We start from the raw sequence: 15729 nt of genomic DNA, 5'->3' as shown, positions 1-15729 counted from the left end.
AACTTTTAAGCCGAGCCCACTCCTACCGACAACAATGTCTGCCTCCAGAACTTGATCAAAAATACACGTAACGCTGTACCACCAAGCGACCAAGACCCAGGTTATAAAGTTGCCATCCAAAAAGCAAGCTAGTCTTGCAATATACCGTCCACTGCGACGGCTTTCATTGGTTTCAACCCTCGAAATCCTTCCTCCCTGAAGATCTGTGTACACTGTACAGAGCCAAAACGTGAAAACTCCCAGCCCAAAAGGCCGAGCAGAGGCCAATGGTCAATGTGACGCGAAAGGTCGGCCTCTTCACCATCGTGTGTACTTGTCGTCAATCATGTCGAAATTAGTATGGAAAGGCAGCGTCGTAGCCAACATTCAACGGCCTTGGGGAGCCTAGGTAGGTGTTCGCACGCATCCCAGTGTTGGCGAAATAAAGTGAGTCGGGGGCAAGACCCGCCATGGACATGCCCGGTTGGGACATGTTGCCATTGAAATCAAAGTCGGAAGTGTCCATGTCGTCCGGATTCGAGTTCGCAAATTCGTCCACCGCCGCGGACGAGAATGTCGTCGTTTCGGTAGGCAGATTCTGCACGACGACCCGGCCATTGACGTTCAGTTCCAGCTCTTCGTACATCCAGTTCTTGAGTACTTCCATGGAAGGGTGATTTCCACCCCCCATGCCACCGCGATGTTCACTCTTCTTGCCGCGGCCACCACGTCGATTTTTGCATGGGTTGAAGTGGGCGCGACGCAGGTGGGCGGCAGCGTTGTAGTTGGCGCCGTACGTCTTGCCGTTACGGCAGGCCTTGCAGTTGGACAAGAAGTTGCCATCGGGCGAGACGTCTTTGCAGATCCAGACTCGCCGAACTTGACTGTGGTGGCGCTCGATATGTCGACGCAGTTCGTGGTCACCATGAAAGCCCTGAGGTTGATCGTTGCAGAACTCACAAAAGGTTGTCTTACGCGGAGGCTGTTGGCGGACGGTGCGCGTGATTTCGGCTTTGTGCTTTACTGTGCCATCTTCGGCTTGAATAGCCACAAGCTTTGGTTCTGGCAGCTCCAGGCCCGACGATGAAGCGTTTCTGGACCGCTCCATCTTCGGGGCGAGAGGCCGGGAGACTTTGTTAGTGGTGCGAGGACCTTCCTGTTGTGCAAGGCCCCGCGTTGGTAAATGAGAAGCAGAAGAAACAGAGACGGACGAAGCATTGCTTCCAGCGGAAGGCGAATTCTTCATCTCAGAACTAGAAGGAGACGATGACTGAAGATCATCATCATGGAAAGACAAATGAGAAACATTGTTGTAACCGGAGTCGGTTCCAACGGAAGAGAAAGAAAAGAAGTGCGCTTGATCAACGTCGGGGACTGTAGGGCAGGTCGACGCAAGCATGTCAGAGGCTTTGGGTACTTTCGACATGGAGACCGAGTCCATGCGAAACATGCCAAAGCCTTCGCAAAGAACATCATTGGTATTGGTCCGAGTCATCGGCTCCGACATGACAGTCGATCCAGCCATCAGACTCGAATCGCTCGTGGCAGTCATCGGGGTATAGGCCCCGGGTGATTCTATTGCCGAAGCATACGGTGTTATGAGCTGAGCGATGTGGCTGGTCAGCAACTCACCACGCTCCTGAGTTGAGGGCGGCGTCAACGACATGACGGTGGCGGGGTGGTAGTCCTCCGATGATCGGGCGAGAAAGTCGGAAGGGGACATGTCCTGGACTTCTTGGATGAAGTTCAGGTTGGGTCCGTTGTACCGATGAGGGTAGGATGCAGCCGCAGAGGTTCGTCGTTGTCCATTTTGACGGCGAGGAATGGGCATGGGTCCGATTGTTGTCGAGGTGGGGACCGAGGCGGAAGAATACACCGACGGCCGGCCTGGTTGATGTCTTGTGGGAGCCGAACCGACAGGCGCTGAGATGTGGCGCTCCAGAATGGGCGCCGAAGGGGCCGAGGACGCCAGGGATGCCTTTTGCGTCACCCGTCAAACAAGAAAGCAGCAGGGACAGCGGGAGGACATACAGGGTCAGTCCGTTTGGATGCAGGTTCCATACCAACGACCATCGCTCTCGATGCGGTTCGCTTCTGCGGAATGGAGATCCCGAAATCATGAGTCGAGGGCGGATACTTGAGTGCGTTACTGATGGAATCCCAGTATTGGCACCAACCCTTTTCACGCTCGGCGGCGGACAGATGTTGATGGTCCTGGTGGTAGACTGCTCGACACGAACGGAGGACTTCGAGGAGAGCACCAGAATCCATGTTGTTGGCTGTCCAGCAGACAGGGCAAGAAGACCAATGGATGTGTGTGGTGGACGAAGACGAGGTCGAGGGGTGGTATGACCAATCTAGACGTGCAGTCAGCAGCTGAGACCCGGGACGTCAGTCAATGTTCCCCGTCAAACCCAATGCTCACATTTTACTCTGGAGACGATCAGAATCGGGCGGGAAGAGTGCAACAAAAAGCCTGCAAATTCAAGAGCAGGGACCGTGTGGGAATCAAGTGAAGCAGCAATCGGGGAAATGTGGTGGGAAAGGCTGTCAGGAGAGAATACGGGTGGGATGGGGAGGGTGATATACTCCGTAGAGACCGGGACTTTGCTGTCTGCCCGTATCCTCGAACAAGGCGATCAGATGTCGGGATGCTTGTGCTTTTGGAAGAGGCGTGGGGAGCCAGGATAACGTCTTTTGCCCAAAGTCAGATCAGAGATCCCGAGGGGACGGGGGACAAGGGATGGGCAAACCAGCCGTTGAACTGGGCAGAGAGAGCAGCAGAAGGAGGAGCACGCCAACGTCGGAGGCTTTGCGGATCGTGGAGCTTGTGACATGTTCTGCCGCATGCTCCATGCTCCATGCTCATGGGCTGCAGAAAGTCCCGTCATGGCGTTGGCCTGGGAGGGAGTTGCAGTACTAATTCGCAAGGGTCTGACGGCCTGGCGGCCTGGCGGCTTGGGAGCCGGGGGGGGACCAAGGATGCTTACCAGGCAGCACCAGGCAGTACGCATACTCAGGACTCTGGGAGTCAAGAGCGTCGCCCAGGCCTGAGGCAACGCCTCTTAGGACGATGGACGGACAAGAACGGCGGCATGCCCGGGTGTCAGCTGGCGCGGCTCGACCCCCTGCGGCCATGGCACCGCCGCCGGGGTGCCAGACATGGAGCCCCTTAGCCTGTCAGCCTGTTGACCAATGGACCCGCCGGTCTCACGTTAGGCCTGTCGATCTCGATTGGCCGCCTCCGAAGACTCGAGGAGCTGTTCAGCAAACGCTTTAAGCGAAGAGGAGACGAGACGACCGGGCTGGAGGTTGCGTTTTCCATGTCGGTTGCCAGCGTGGTCTGGGCCCTGATTGGTGTCGACCCCCCAAGCAGCCATGTTTGCTGGCCGCCTCACTTTGGGGCCGGGCGCACGTCTGCGTGCATTTTGGCTGGCGACTCAGCGTCTTCGTCTCACCTCGGTTGCTGCCCAAGCCGGTGCCCCGGTCTGCGCGACCCCAAGCTGGCGTCTTTGTCACTTGTGACAAAGTGTCCGGACGCCGGAGGCCCTTCAATCACACGAAGCACATGGGCATGGCGGCGCTGTTTGGCGAGGGTTGGGTTGGTCCAAGGTCCACCCGTCCACCTGTCCACCTCACGCCGTTGAAGGAGTCTCTGGAATCATGCGGTAACACAGTGTTTGGGCCGACGTGCTCTGACGGGGTTGTAGACCTGCATTTGGCCCTGCGAGGCCATGAACATGCGATTGCATGGTGGTACAAGCCTCCACTTGACTCGATGACTTGCATTATGGTGTCAAGGGCCTCGACTCAAATAACGCGCCATATATAGTGGGAGAAGAAAGGCCACTGCGTCGATGATGAGACGGGGAACTGCAAAGACCGGGACCAATGGTGGCATCATGCTCATGCTCATACTCGTGCTCATTCTCATCATATTGATATACACTTTCCCATTCGTATCACATCACCGTGGCAAGAGGAGCAGTTGGCAGGTACGAAGGTAGGCAGGTAGGCAGGTAGGCGAGCAAGCTGCTAAGCGACATAGGGCAATAAGGCGGAAGACGAGATGGAAGTCAATTAATTCTCCGAGGTTGGAAACCCTGACCGGAACCGTCCCATGGCATGCTCTTTTCATAGCTGGATGCCGCCCAAGGAACCCGGGTATTTAGGGGCATTCTGAGTTTTCCGGACAGTTGTCAAACTTGCAGGTTCTCATGTCGTTTATGCCCAACTACGTATTGCTATCCTTCTTGTGCGGGAGAGAAGATGAGATGTGAAGACCCGGAACCGGGACCAGGACCAGGACCAGGACCAGGACCACGGCAGATACTGCAGCCAGTGGGCAGCGGTGTGAACTGCCATCCTGGCCGTCCCCGTTCCTAGGCCATAAACACTGTGGCATGAGGGTGTGTCTGCCCAAGGCGAGCCAACATGAATAACATGGGATCATTTCACACATGAGCGGTTGGTCGTGGCGGGAAATGGAGAAGTCAACAGCAACAGCGTCTGTTCACCAGCCGTCCTGTGTGGTCTGTTGCTTCCTTGATGAAGATACCGTGCTGCCGGTGGTGGAGGATGAGAGACAATCGATTGTCTCTGATGATGAAGCACTCGTGGTGGATGCGTCGTGCCTCGAGCAAGAGTGAGTCCCAATGGGTCCGCACTACTCAATCCATGTGCGACAGCGTCGATGTCGAAGCATCAGGGTTCCAATGTGCCACCAGTGCTTATCTGTCACTGCCCAACGGATGACGGAAGGACGGCGGATGCGTCACGGACGACGATGGAGTGCTCCATGAGGCAGCTTCACTGTCTCTCGCTGCACTGTCAGCCTGCAAGGATCCCACCGGTCTGGTCTTCCACGAACGAGACCTGCGGTTGAAATGTTGAGGAAGGAAGATCCTGCACGCGGCAGCCTTCTCAATTAATGGAATATCCACCCTTGTTGATCATGGCATTAATCCGGGGTGGCGGGAGGGAACGATCATCGCGAGTACTCGTACCTAGGACCTAGCCTGCCACATCCCGCCGTTCTGGACCTCGTAGCCTCCTAAACCCGGGCACCTAGTCAATTGATTCAGCCTTGAGGATACTGGTAGGGATCGGAGAGACTCTTCCGCCCTCCGTCATCCGCCATCCGGTATCCGCGACGTTGATCAGGAGTCAGGACACTTACCTGGTGCCTGGTGCGGGCGATCGACTGATGATCGTGAGTGCCTGGGCCCTGTTGTCGTGGGTGGCCTGTAGATCAACGGCCACGAGGGATTTAATGGAGGGACGTAGGTACCAGGTACTGCATATGACATATGTTGGGACTAGGGGAGTCGAGCAACTAATACACATACTTTGCAAGTCTCCAATTAATGTGAGTTGGGGGGCGCCGGAACGGGAAAACGATAATCCAGATAATGCCTCTTCGGGACTAGCTTTGTTTATCTCGTACGCCAATCCACTTGCATCCCAAGTAAACACGGCGACCAGCATACAGACACTGGCAGTTAAGTTCTACAACAAGCTCTTTACGGCGACAACCCTCCCCTTCCCCCTTCCCCACTGCCAGTCAGCTAAGACTGCTGTTGCTGTTCCGATCCCACTCACAATGTCCGTAGCAGACGTCTTTGCGGACGTGCAGCGATCCCTGGTCGGCCACAAAACACTGGCAAAGCGTCTGCGTCGGCTCGAAAACACGCCCAACTTTGAAGCGCACATCAAGCAATGCATCTTCCGTCTGTTGGACGTCAGCAAGTCCGAAATTGCCGGCAATCGAGTCATCAAGTTCCTCACCGTTTATTTCGAGTCTGCCGACGGGTCGGATCGCACCACGTCCTCTATCATGTTGGCCCTCCTTCCCTACCTCTGCGCCAAAGACAAGACGGTGCGGTATAGAGCGACGCAAATCATCTCCCAGATCCTCGGAGTGTTGGGCACAATTGACGACGATTTGTACAAAGTCATCAGGCACGAGTTGATCAAGCGACTGCGAGATAAAGTCCCTGCGATCCGGTTGGAGGCCGTCATGGCGCTCGGGCGGCTGGTGGAAAACGAGATGGACAACGAAGAGGAGGAGCAGGGCTCGGACGAAGACTTCGCTCCCGGCTTGCTGGACAAGCTCCTGGACGTGCTGCAAAACGACACCAACGCGGACGTGCGAAGGGCGCTTCTGAAACTGCCCGTCACCGCGAAGACCTTGCCCTATCTCCTGGAGCGTGCCAGAGACCGAGACGGACCTACTCGGAGGACACTGTATTCCCATGTGCTGACGTCGCTGGGTGACTTTCGCCATCTATCATTGTCCATGCGAGAAAAGCTGTTGAGGTGGGGTCTGAGAGATCGTGACGAGAAGGTCCGCAGGGCGGCGGCGAAGCTGTTCAGAGAGCACTGGATTGAGGACTGTGCGGGATCGAGAGTCGAAGCCATGGTCGATGAGGACGAGGCCGACAGTTCATCCAAAGGCGAGAAGAATGGCTTCTACAAACCCAGCATTCCCGCCCTGGTGGAGCTGCTAGAACGTATCGACACCCTGAACACTGGCCATGAGACTGGCATTGCCCGCGAGGCGATGAAGGAGTTCTGGGCCGGGCGACGTGACTATCGCGGAGCCGTCACCTTCGACGACGAGTTTTGGGACACGCTGACCCCCGAGTCCGCCTTCATGGCCCGCACCTTCAACGACTATTGTCTGCAAGATCCCGAATGTTCGTCCATGCTTGAGGACAAGATGCCCGAAGTGACCCGGCTGGGGTTTCACCTGCAAAGACACATCAACGAGCTCCTGGTCAAGGTCCAAAGCGCCAACGAATCCGACACGGACGACCGAGTCGCCGAGCAGGCGGAGCAAGAATTCATCGTCGAACAACTCCTCTACATTGCCCAGACTCTGGACTACACTGACGAAGTCGGGCGCAGGAAAATGTTCTCTCTTCTCCGCCACGCGCTGTCCATGGCCGATCTGCCGGAAGAATGCACCCGGCTTGCGGTGGAAGCCTTGCGGCTGGTCTGCAATCCTGATGCGGCCGGCGAGAGGGAATTTGCCTCGGTCGTGCTCGAAGCCATTGCGGAAGTGCACGATAACATCGCGGCTTCCGACATGGAGGAGGACGCCGAGGATCATGAGGAGGACAGTTTTGTGTCAGCACGCAGCGAGGTCAGCGACCATTCGTCTGACTCGACACCGAAACACGCTGCAGGTGGCGGCCAAAGCAGGCGGAACAAGCAGCTGTCCGAAGAAGAGCAGGAAGCTCAGGCGATCAAGGAGATTGTCATCAACATGAAATGCCTGCACATCGCTCAGTGCATGCTGCAGAACGTGACGGGGAATCTACAATCCAACGTCCACCTACGCAGCATGTTCGACAACCTGGTCATTCCCGCGGTGCGCTCGCACGAGGTCTTGATCCGTGAACGCGGCGTGCAGTGTCTCGGACTCTGCTGTCTTCTCGAGCCTAAGCTCGCGGACGAAAACATGCGGCTCTTCACGCTCTTGCTCAAGAAGGGCCATGAGACGCTGCAAGTCGTGGCGCTGCAGATCCTGTGTGACATCTTGCTTGCACGAGGCCCGTCAGGTTCGAGTCCTTCGAGTCAACCCCAACCGGCACCGGGCGAGTCTGCTTCCTCCGGCGCCGGTGCGGAAACTGACACGAACAATGCCACCACGGCCACGACTGGCAACAACGGCAGCAATATGACATCTCTCCTGTCGCCGTTCATCAAGGCCCTGGCACACAGCTTTCCTGACGAAGTGCGCGCCACGGCGACCACCAGTCTGTGCAAACTCATGCTCTGTGGCTTCTACAAGGACAACGAGGAGCTGTTTGATCAAATTGTCGAACGGGCCATCCAGGTCGCGGCGAAAGGGTGGGAGCTGTTGGAGAAGGTCAAGAACGCGGTCATGGTCGATCGACCGAAAGACAAATTGGGTGAGAGAGAAAAGGAGAGGGATGGCGGAGCAATACCTGTGACCACCACCACGTCCACCATGAGAATCAGTACGGGGAGCGCCGGAGAGGGGAGGGTCAGTGGTGAGGGCGTTGATGCTTGAGACACGCGATTCTGTTCTGGATGCAATTCTGATTCTGATTCTGATTCTGATTCTGATTTCAGTCTTCTTGACTTGTTTGGATGGGTCCTGTCACGCTGTATGCATGTTCATCTCAAAGGGTATCATGATGCCGAATCCAATCTTTTGAAGCCACAGAAACCACGAGGGTGCACTGTCCGGCCATTTCGTAGTAGTATAGTAGTAGTAGTTACAGTCTCCATGCACGCGGGCAGGTTGAGATGGGCGCCCCGGCTGTTCATGGCCGTCCGGGACCGCCCTTCCTCGATTCCCGTCAAGAATGAGGTTGTTAACCCTCGCATTCGCATTCGCATTCGCAATCCAATTCCCAACCTCTCCTTCTCCTACAGGATGCCCTGCTTCTGCAAGTCGAGATAGATCCTCTCGGGCATGACGTTGCCCTCTCCGTCCTCCATCTGGACGACGCCGTCGTCCTGGTTCTCCCTCTGGCGTTTCTCGCGCTTGATCTTGTCCCACAGGGTCAGGGCGTCTTGGATGCCGGTGATCTCGCGGAACAGGCTCAGGCCGCCGGCGGCGGAGGCGGTGATGCCCAGGCACTTGAGGCCGTAGATGTGGCGGGCCTCGCTGAAGTGCTTGTCGAAGGCGCGGCGGCCCATGTAGACGAAGTTGCCGCAGATCTCGCAGGGGAACTCGACGCCCAGTCCGTGCAGCTTGTACAGCCAGTATGGGATAGGCTTGCCATCCCACGCCAGCGGCAGCTTCAGCGGGTTGTAGATCTTCTCGTCGCCGTCCGACTCCGAGCCCGAATCCTCGCCGTACCCGTGCCCGTGCTCGCCGGCGGCGCGACGCTCCGCCGCCGCCACCGCTGCGTTGTCTTCGGCGAACAGCGCGTCCAGTTCCGCCTGCCGTTCTCGCTCCGTCATGCCCTGTTTGCGTTCCACGTTGACCCGCGTGTTGCTGCGCTCGTTGGACAAGAGGTCTGCCAGTGCGCGGATGCGGCTCTCGTGCGCCGCGATCACGCGTTCCCGTAGGCGTGCGCTGGCCAGCGCTGTCAGTGGCGCCGAGGCCGATGTCGAGCCGTCCGTGGCCGTGGATCCGCCCGCGACCGCCTTTTTGGCTTCCGCGTTGCGCACGTGTTTCTTGCCTGTGAGATGGGCTTTGTATACGTTCTGGTTGCTGAATTCTTTTTCGCATTCGCGACACCATATCCCGGAACCGGTTCCTTCGGTTGCCGGACCTGATCCTGCTGTCGTCGTCGTGCTGCTGTCTGTTGCCTCTTTGTCCTTCGTCCATCCCGGTACAGTCCCCGCTTCCCACGCCGTCTCGAAGTCTCGGTCAAGTTGCAAGAACAGCTTGGACAGGTCGTCTAGTGGTCTGGTCCTCCGCACAAAGCTCTCCAGGTACCCATCGAGATCCGCAACGTATTTAAGATATGTGTCTGTGAGTTTGTTCTGGCGTTTGAGCGGCATGCGCGGTGGCTCAAAAGCATCGAAGCTGTCGAGGTACTGCAGATACGTGAGGCGCTTGACGCCCGGCAGGTTCAGGTAATCTTCATGCAAGGTTGTCAGGTCCAGGAACCGCCCGTTGGACTCTTCGCCGGTGAACATGTTGTCGACTTCGGTGGTGAGAGTTTCGCCTTCTTCGGGCCGCCGGCGCTTGTATGCGCGGTCAAGGTTCTCGACCGGTTCGTTGGGATAGCGACGGTGGAAATCCCTGACATCGTCTAGTTGTTTGTAAAATTCTTCGAACGGGTCACCAGTCGAAAGACTCTGGAGCTCTTTCGCGCGCAAGCCTTCGGTGTCTTTGTAGATGTCCAACAACCGCCTCGACTGCTCTTGTATGCGTGCCAGGAACCCACTTATCTGGTGATCACGGATTAATCTTTCTTTGATCTATTGTGCAAAGGTTGATTAGCCACATTACGTGAGAGGTGTTTCACGGACAAGGACAAGGACAAGCGACTGACATTTCTGGGGTCGTCCGCGACACGCTCGGTGATGGCCTGCTCCAGCCGCTCCAGGTCCTCGTGGAGAAATCTTTGCTCTTCCAAAATCATCTTGATCTTGGGCTCTGAGATGCCTCTTCTCTGCAACTGGGGAGGAGCGGCGCAGAAAAGGTGTGTTTGTACAAGTTGAAGATCTTCAACTTTACTGGGAGGCTCAAAAAGTCCGCAGCCAAGCTTTGATAGACGGCGGAGCATATCACTGCGAATGGCAATATCAACCTCGCGAGGAACAGCAGCAGCAGCAGCAGCAGGGACTGGGGCATCAAAGTGCGTTGCTCTCCGTTTAGCGTTCTCGTCTCCTTGAAGAATCACATACCATGTTGATGGTCATCTTGCACAGGCATTTGATTCACTATTCGACAGGCTTACTAAGTCTACCGACCCTGACGCCGCCTGCTGTCCGCCTACTCCAGTTGGAAGTTGGAAGCGCTCCAGAGGTTCAGAAGCAGTTGGCAAGCCAGGGGCCCTCAGACGGGTCCCTACACCTCATACCGCACAGGGGTGGCATCTGATGGCTAGAGTTGTCTCGGTCTCACTACTAACGTGGAGTCCACAGCCGTGACTCGGGAGTCAAACCACAAAGCATCGACGAGTTCTTTTCGGCGAGACCTTCTATCGGCGTCCAGCCTCGGACCATAGTCCTCGGGACCCGCGTTGTAAGCAGCTTCGCTATAACGTACCCTGGCATGTATTGATTGGACTGGCAAGAGTTGGGACAATCCTCCCCAATGCACAGGCTCAGAAGATCCTCTCTCTCTCTGGTGGGATCGGCGTGTTCAATAGAGCCCAAGCAGGGCTCTAACCGTGGCCCCCGGGCCGGAACTCCTCGATCACACTTCTGGGCTTGGTGTACTCGAGGGTTGATTCATATTCGTAGGGCAGGTTGAAGGCACTTGGACCACCAACCTCCAACCCTCGTTTTGTGGTCCAGACTGGATGAGGAGCCATAATCATGACCGTCACTTTCAACCCATATCTTATATGGTCTGTCAGCTTCTCGTGGATTTCCTTTGCCCGTTCGGAAGCGGCTCACCGATACTCCTGGACGCCAATATTCTCCCCCGTGGAGACATCCAGTAGAAAGATCAAGTCAGGAACTGTCGCAAGCACCTGGGATAGTCAGCTGCAGATCCAGATCCGTGCCCTCATCGGCAAGGACAAGGCGGGCATGAATACTTACCATCTCTTTACCTTGGTCATTCTTGCCGATCACGGCCAGGTTTTCGTTCATAAATGGAATCACAATCTCTGTCCAGTCTCCGGCTTTGTCTACACCACTTTCCATCTCGCCTTCACTCAGGGACTCGATGGTCACCTTCCCAAGGCTGTGAGCTGTCGTGGTAAGTGCGCTTTCAACATGACGGATTTTACCCTGAAACAGCCGTCGGGCCGTTCGATCTCCGCCACACTCTTCGATCAGGGCTTCTGGAAGAGTGGACAACGACGCTAATTGTTGCGCAAGGCACACGACCCTACCCAGCCGCCACGCCAGAGAGTGGGTGTTGGGAATGCCCATGGTCCGCATTTGCTTGCCTGTCAAAGGAACACCGGCCGCTCCACAAGCGGACCTGTATCGTGTTAGAAATAATAGACTCTCTAGCCCGCAAGTTCGGGGGACTTACCCCATGCCAACGCATGCATCTCGGATCATAATACCCGGCGCCTTCTCATCCGTCTGGTTGGCTGGGACGAGAACCTTTTGGCCGGTGCCACTGCAAAGAGTGACTGGAAGGAGAGCGTTGATCGAGTTCGACAGAACGTATGTTGAGACATTCTCAAAAGCTGGGTATGCCCGACCTGCGTGGGAAGATCAGTCACTGCTCTGCGCCACCGCCATCATTCTTCCAACGTACCCATCAGGTCCCCATCGACGGTAGGAAGATTGTAGTACTTGGAGGAGCCACAAATCAGTGGCTGCAGGCCGTTGCCGCCGCCAATCTCGGCCGTCATGAGCTGAGTGAACTCGATGTTCAGCTCTTTGGACAGCATTTTCACCGCATGTATGATGCCGTTGCCGCCTGGTCTTTCGATACTAACCGCTGGACTTCCGACTCCAGCAATGGTTGGAATGTGGTCGTCGTCCTTCAAGTCGTCGCAGCTCATGATGGTGATGGTTTCCCCTTCGGACAAGAGTTGTTTCAGCTGCAAGTAGACGGCGTAGGGGGATCCTCCTCCACCGACCCCCAGGATATAGCACCCGATGGACAAGAATCGGAGGTCGAGCTCAGACAGGATCCAGAGACCGTTTTCCGTTACCTGTGGACGGTAGGTCCTGATATCAATGTGTTCGGCTGTCGACAGCTCACCGTTCGGCGCGGTATGTGTCTTTGTCTCCTCGAACAGCTCATTATCCCCCTCACTGAGATCCATGTAGGCGATCCGGGACATGTCGTCGCGGACCTTGTCGTGGTTCGCTGCCATGGCCACTTCGACCTTGATCTGCGTCTGGTTCGGTGCGTAAGGCACTCCGACAACCTCCTCGTTCAAAATAGTGACTGCGCTTGGGTCTCCCCCTTTCCGCACGGCATTTTGGATGGCCTGTGACTTGACTTTGGCGATGCCTGCTGGGATATCAGAGCCCTGGATAATCAGTTCTGCAGACCCCGAGATCTTTGCCATTGCTGCTCCGATCGCGTTGGCCACCCCAGCATGCTCGGGTAGGACAATCTTCTCAACCCCGTTGAGTTCCCTCGGGCACAGAATTGAGCCGCCTCCAACGAGAATGACGGTACAGGGATCGGGAGATGATTTCGAGCGATCAATGTATGCCTCCAGCGTCTGCTTCATTTTGGCCTTGGCCGACGAGATGGTCGTCTGGGACAGCTCGACCGGCTGCGTCCCTAAAGATACGTCTCCAGCGGCAACGACGATATCAGTCGTGGTCAGCTCGTCCCCACCAAAACAGAGGGCCTTTGTCTGGAGATCATGCCCGACACTGGCTGGACCGATGCGCAACTGTTCTTGTTCTCCAGGTGAGTTCACATGCACAATCCGCACAATCGAGCCGCCGCCGAGCCCGACACTTTCGACCGACGGCATTTCCAGATTGACCTTGACTCCGGCCAGATCTGTGTAGCTTTTCGCAAGACGAGGATACCCGTTCTGGAGCAGATAGCCGACATCAGTGGTTGTCCCTCCGATGTCCACGACCACACAGCCCGACTGGCCAATCTCCGAGCCGAGTAGGAAGGCGGCACCACGGATGGAGTTGGTGGCGCCGGAAGAGAAGATTCGGATGGGGAACTGCATGGCCTCGGAAAAGGTCAAGAGGTGGCCTGTATTGGAGGTCAGGTAGAGGGGACACTGCAGGCCGACCTGGCTCATGGCGGCCATGAAGGAGCGGACTGCGCGGCGGGCAAAGTTCAGAATCGAGGCGTTGAGGATGGACGCGTTCTCTCGTGCGAGCAAGCCATTGCCCGCCACATCTCGCGAACATATGATGTTCACGTCGTCGTTTCTGAAAACCCCGCCGAGGATGTCGCGAACCCTTTGTTCCTGGTGGTAGTGATGGTCAGTGGGCGCGCCGATGCCGACGATCACGACGGTCTTGAGCCCTCGGGCCTTGATGATCTTGGCCTGCGCTCGGACGGCGGCAGCATCGATGTCGGCAATCAGCTTTCCGTCGATGTTGCATCCGCCGGGAATGATGGCGGAATAGCCATGGATGATGGCCTCCAAGGCGGGAGGCCAGTCTACAAACGGCGGGGTGCCGGCGGAGAAATTGTAGGACGCCAGTCGCAACACGGCCACTTTCTCCACGCGAGACGAGTCGCGTTCGATGAGAGCGTTGATGAAGTGGGTGGTTCCGATCGCGAGGGCCGAGACCTGTTTTCGGTCGACCGGCGACTGGGCCAGCAAGACCTTGAGGGTCTCGCGCACGCTCAGCGTGACGTTGGACGTCGTGGCAGCCTTGTGAGACGAGATGACGGCCGCGGCACCCGTCTTGGAGACGTCCAGGAGAACCGAGTCGGTGTTGGTACCTATTCAGACCTGTCAACCCGCCATCCAGCCATCCAGGGCCAGCGGAAGCCACACGACCGCGACTGCGACTGCGACTCTGCTTTCCTACCTCCAACGTCCACCCCGACCACATAAGACCCTTTGTCGGACATTCTAGAGCTAGAGCTAGAGCCCAAGCCCAAGCCCCTGGGGCCGCGGGGACCGGACCGACTCGCCGCACCGAGCGTCGAGCGTCGAGTGTCCAGGAAGAGCTCAGTGCGATTGCGGCGGTGGGTTAACCAGTATCGCTGAGATACGTCTGGGAAACGAAAAATTGCCGCACTGCTCGAAGCGTCATCTTTCCCTGTCCCCGGTGAAACAGACGCGGTCAACGAGGTTACGAGGATTGAGCCTTAGCCAAGGTTTCAGACCCTGGCCGAGATCGGGGGGCGGGACTATTTAGGGCTATTATTATATTGACAGTACCGCCAGTACCACCAGTACCACTCTGTCTGATTCTCGCAGAACTTTCGACAATGGATGTTCGGCCCACAATCAAGGGGCCCTGGTGACCCTGGTGATGAACACGGATCTTCCTTTCCTTCAGCATCTCCGGCACTCCGTTGCTCCTGACATCTGAAATGTGAGCCCGAGGAGTCCTGGTGGGATGTGGGATGTGGGATGACGCCCAACACACCCTTGCAAACAACATCCATCCGACCACTCCTCCTAGCATCTCGTACTCGCTCTTTGGTATCTACGTTGTATACCGACCGGATGTCCTCGCAGGCGCAGCGATAGAGCGAACGGGGCTTGGGTTGCCGCACCGGACACTGCGCCCTGTAGTCCTCCGCTGAAGGTTGAGAAAAAGCAAGATGCGCGGCGACTGCTGGAGTCTGGTTGAGATTTCTAATGTCAATGGCGCGACCCCAGATCCTACCGTGTCGGACTTAGTACTTACGCTTACAAGAAAGGTAGGAAAGCAGAAAAGGTAGGAGGGCCATCCAGTGAACTCTCTGGCGTCAAAGACGCGAACCAAGATCCTCCAGTATCAGACCCGCTGCTTACACTCGCAGAAAGGGACGAAAGACATCTGGTGGGCTTCACGCTATGTGGGCAGTCTAGGACTGCTCCAGCTACCTATATCCTCTTGGGCGCCAACACCAAACCTAAAACTAGAGTCCTCCAAGGCATCTTTTGCTGTGTTGAGTCTATATTGAGAGGGGCAGTTTGCCCTATTGTCTAGGAGAGTCTGGTACTTGCACAAGCCGTGTCGGAACGCGTCTGTCGAGAGGATACAGCAGAGGATTGAGAGGGTATTTAACCCTCTCTTCTCCCGCTGGAGTCTGTCCAGCTTCATCTTCGCCGGCACCTAGTACAGTACGGAGTACTCTCCTCCTCCTCCTCCTCCCCCCCTCCATCCTCCACACACTGCCGACGAGAACAAGGACAACCCAGGCCCCCATCGCTCACTCCCTCGCAGCAGCAGCCTCGTTCTGGGACTCGATCAGCAATTCTGTGAGGCGATGAGTCTCGTCCTGGTACGAGTACGAGTAGGGAATAGAGAGCAACCTGCCATCTGCCTAGCCGCACTTTGAGGTTGGCCACTGCGATCTTGACCAATTCATATGGGTTTGTTGCGTTCCGGGTTTGTTGCGTTCCGAGGTTCGTTGCGTTCCGAGGGGCTGACATGGCTCGGTTCCTCTTATCTCTTCCATGCTGAGGACCCTGAAGGCCTCCGCCTCTGGCGGTATTGAGAAGACACTTGACGTTGAGGCTGCTGACG

At 56.6% G+C, this 15729-nt stretch overlaps 4 protein-coding genes across 4 annotated transcripts; 1 reads left to right on the top strand and 3 right to left on the bottom strand.

Moving 5' to 3' along the window:
• Window positions 1–334: 334 nt before the first annotated feature.
• On the bottom strand, window positions 335–2250 carry A1O3_10402 (uncharacterized protein; the record flags this gene model as incomplete). Its single annotated transcript, XM_007740492.1, has 2 exons — window positions 335–1957; window positions 2011–2250. 2 exons carry the CDS (start codon window positions 2248–2250, stop codon window positions 335–337), a joined length of 1863 nt encoding a protein of 620 aa, XP_007738682.1.
• A 3331-nt stretch (window positions 2251–5581) lies between these two features.
• A1O3_10401 (uncharacterized protein) lies at window positions 5582–8020 on the top strand (the record flags this gene model as incomplete). Its single annotated transcript, XM_007740491.1, has 1 exon — window positions 5582–8020. The coding sequence occupies one exon, from the start codon at window positions 5582–5584 to the stop codon at window positions 8018–8020; it is 2439 nt and encodes an 812-aa protein (XP_007738681.1).
• A 362-nt stretch (window positions 8021–8382) lies between these two features.
• A1O3_10400 (uncharacterized protein) lies at window positions 8383–10055 on the bottom strand (the record flags this gene model as incomplete). The annotated part of the gene is made up of 2 exons (XM_007740490.1): window positions 8383–9891; window positions 9966–10055. The coding sequence occupies 2 exons, from the start codon at window positions 10053–10055 to the stop codon at window positions 8383–8385; spliced, it is 1599 nt and encodes a 532-aa protein (XP_007738680.1).
• A 747-nt stretch (window positions 10056–10802) lies between these two features.
• A1O3_10399 (uncharacterized protein) lies at window positions 10803–14116 on the bottom strand (the record flags this gene model as incomplete). Its single annotated transcript, XM_007740489.1, has 6 exons — window positions 10803–10980; window positions 11038–11114; window positions 11185–11572; window positions 11627–11801; window positions 11858–13984; window positions 14074–14116. 6 exons carry the CDS (start codon window positions 14114–14116, stop codon window positions 10803–10805), a joined length of 2988 nt encoding a protein of 995 aa, XP_007738679.1.
• Window positions 14117–15729: the final 1613 nt, after the last annotated feature.

Source organism: Capronia epimyces (assembly GCF_000585565.1).
Source record: "Capronia epimyces CBS 606.96 chromosome Unknown aczIQ-supercont1.11, whole genome shotgun sequence".
In the NCBI taxonomy this organism is placed as follows: domain Eukaryota; kingdom Fungi; phylum Ascomycota; class Eurotiomycetes; order Chaetothyriales; family Herpotrichiellaceae; genus Capronia; species Capronia epimyces.
This window is presented reverse-complemented; position numbering and strand designations above follow the sequence as displayed.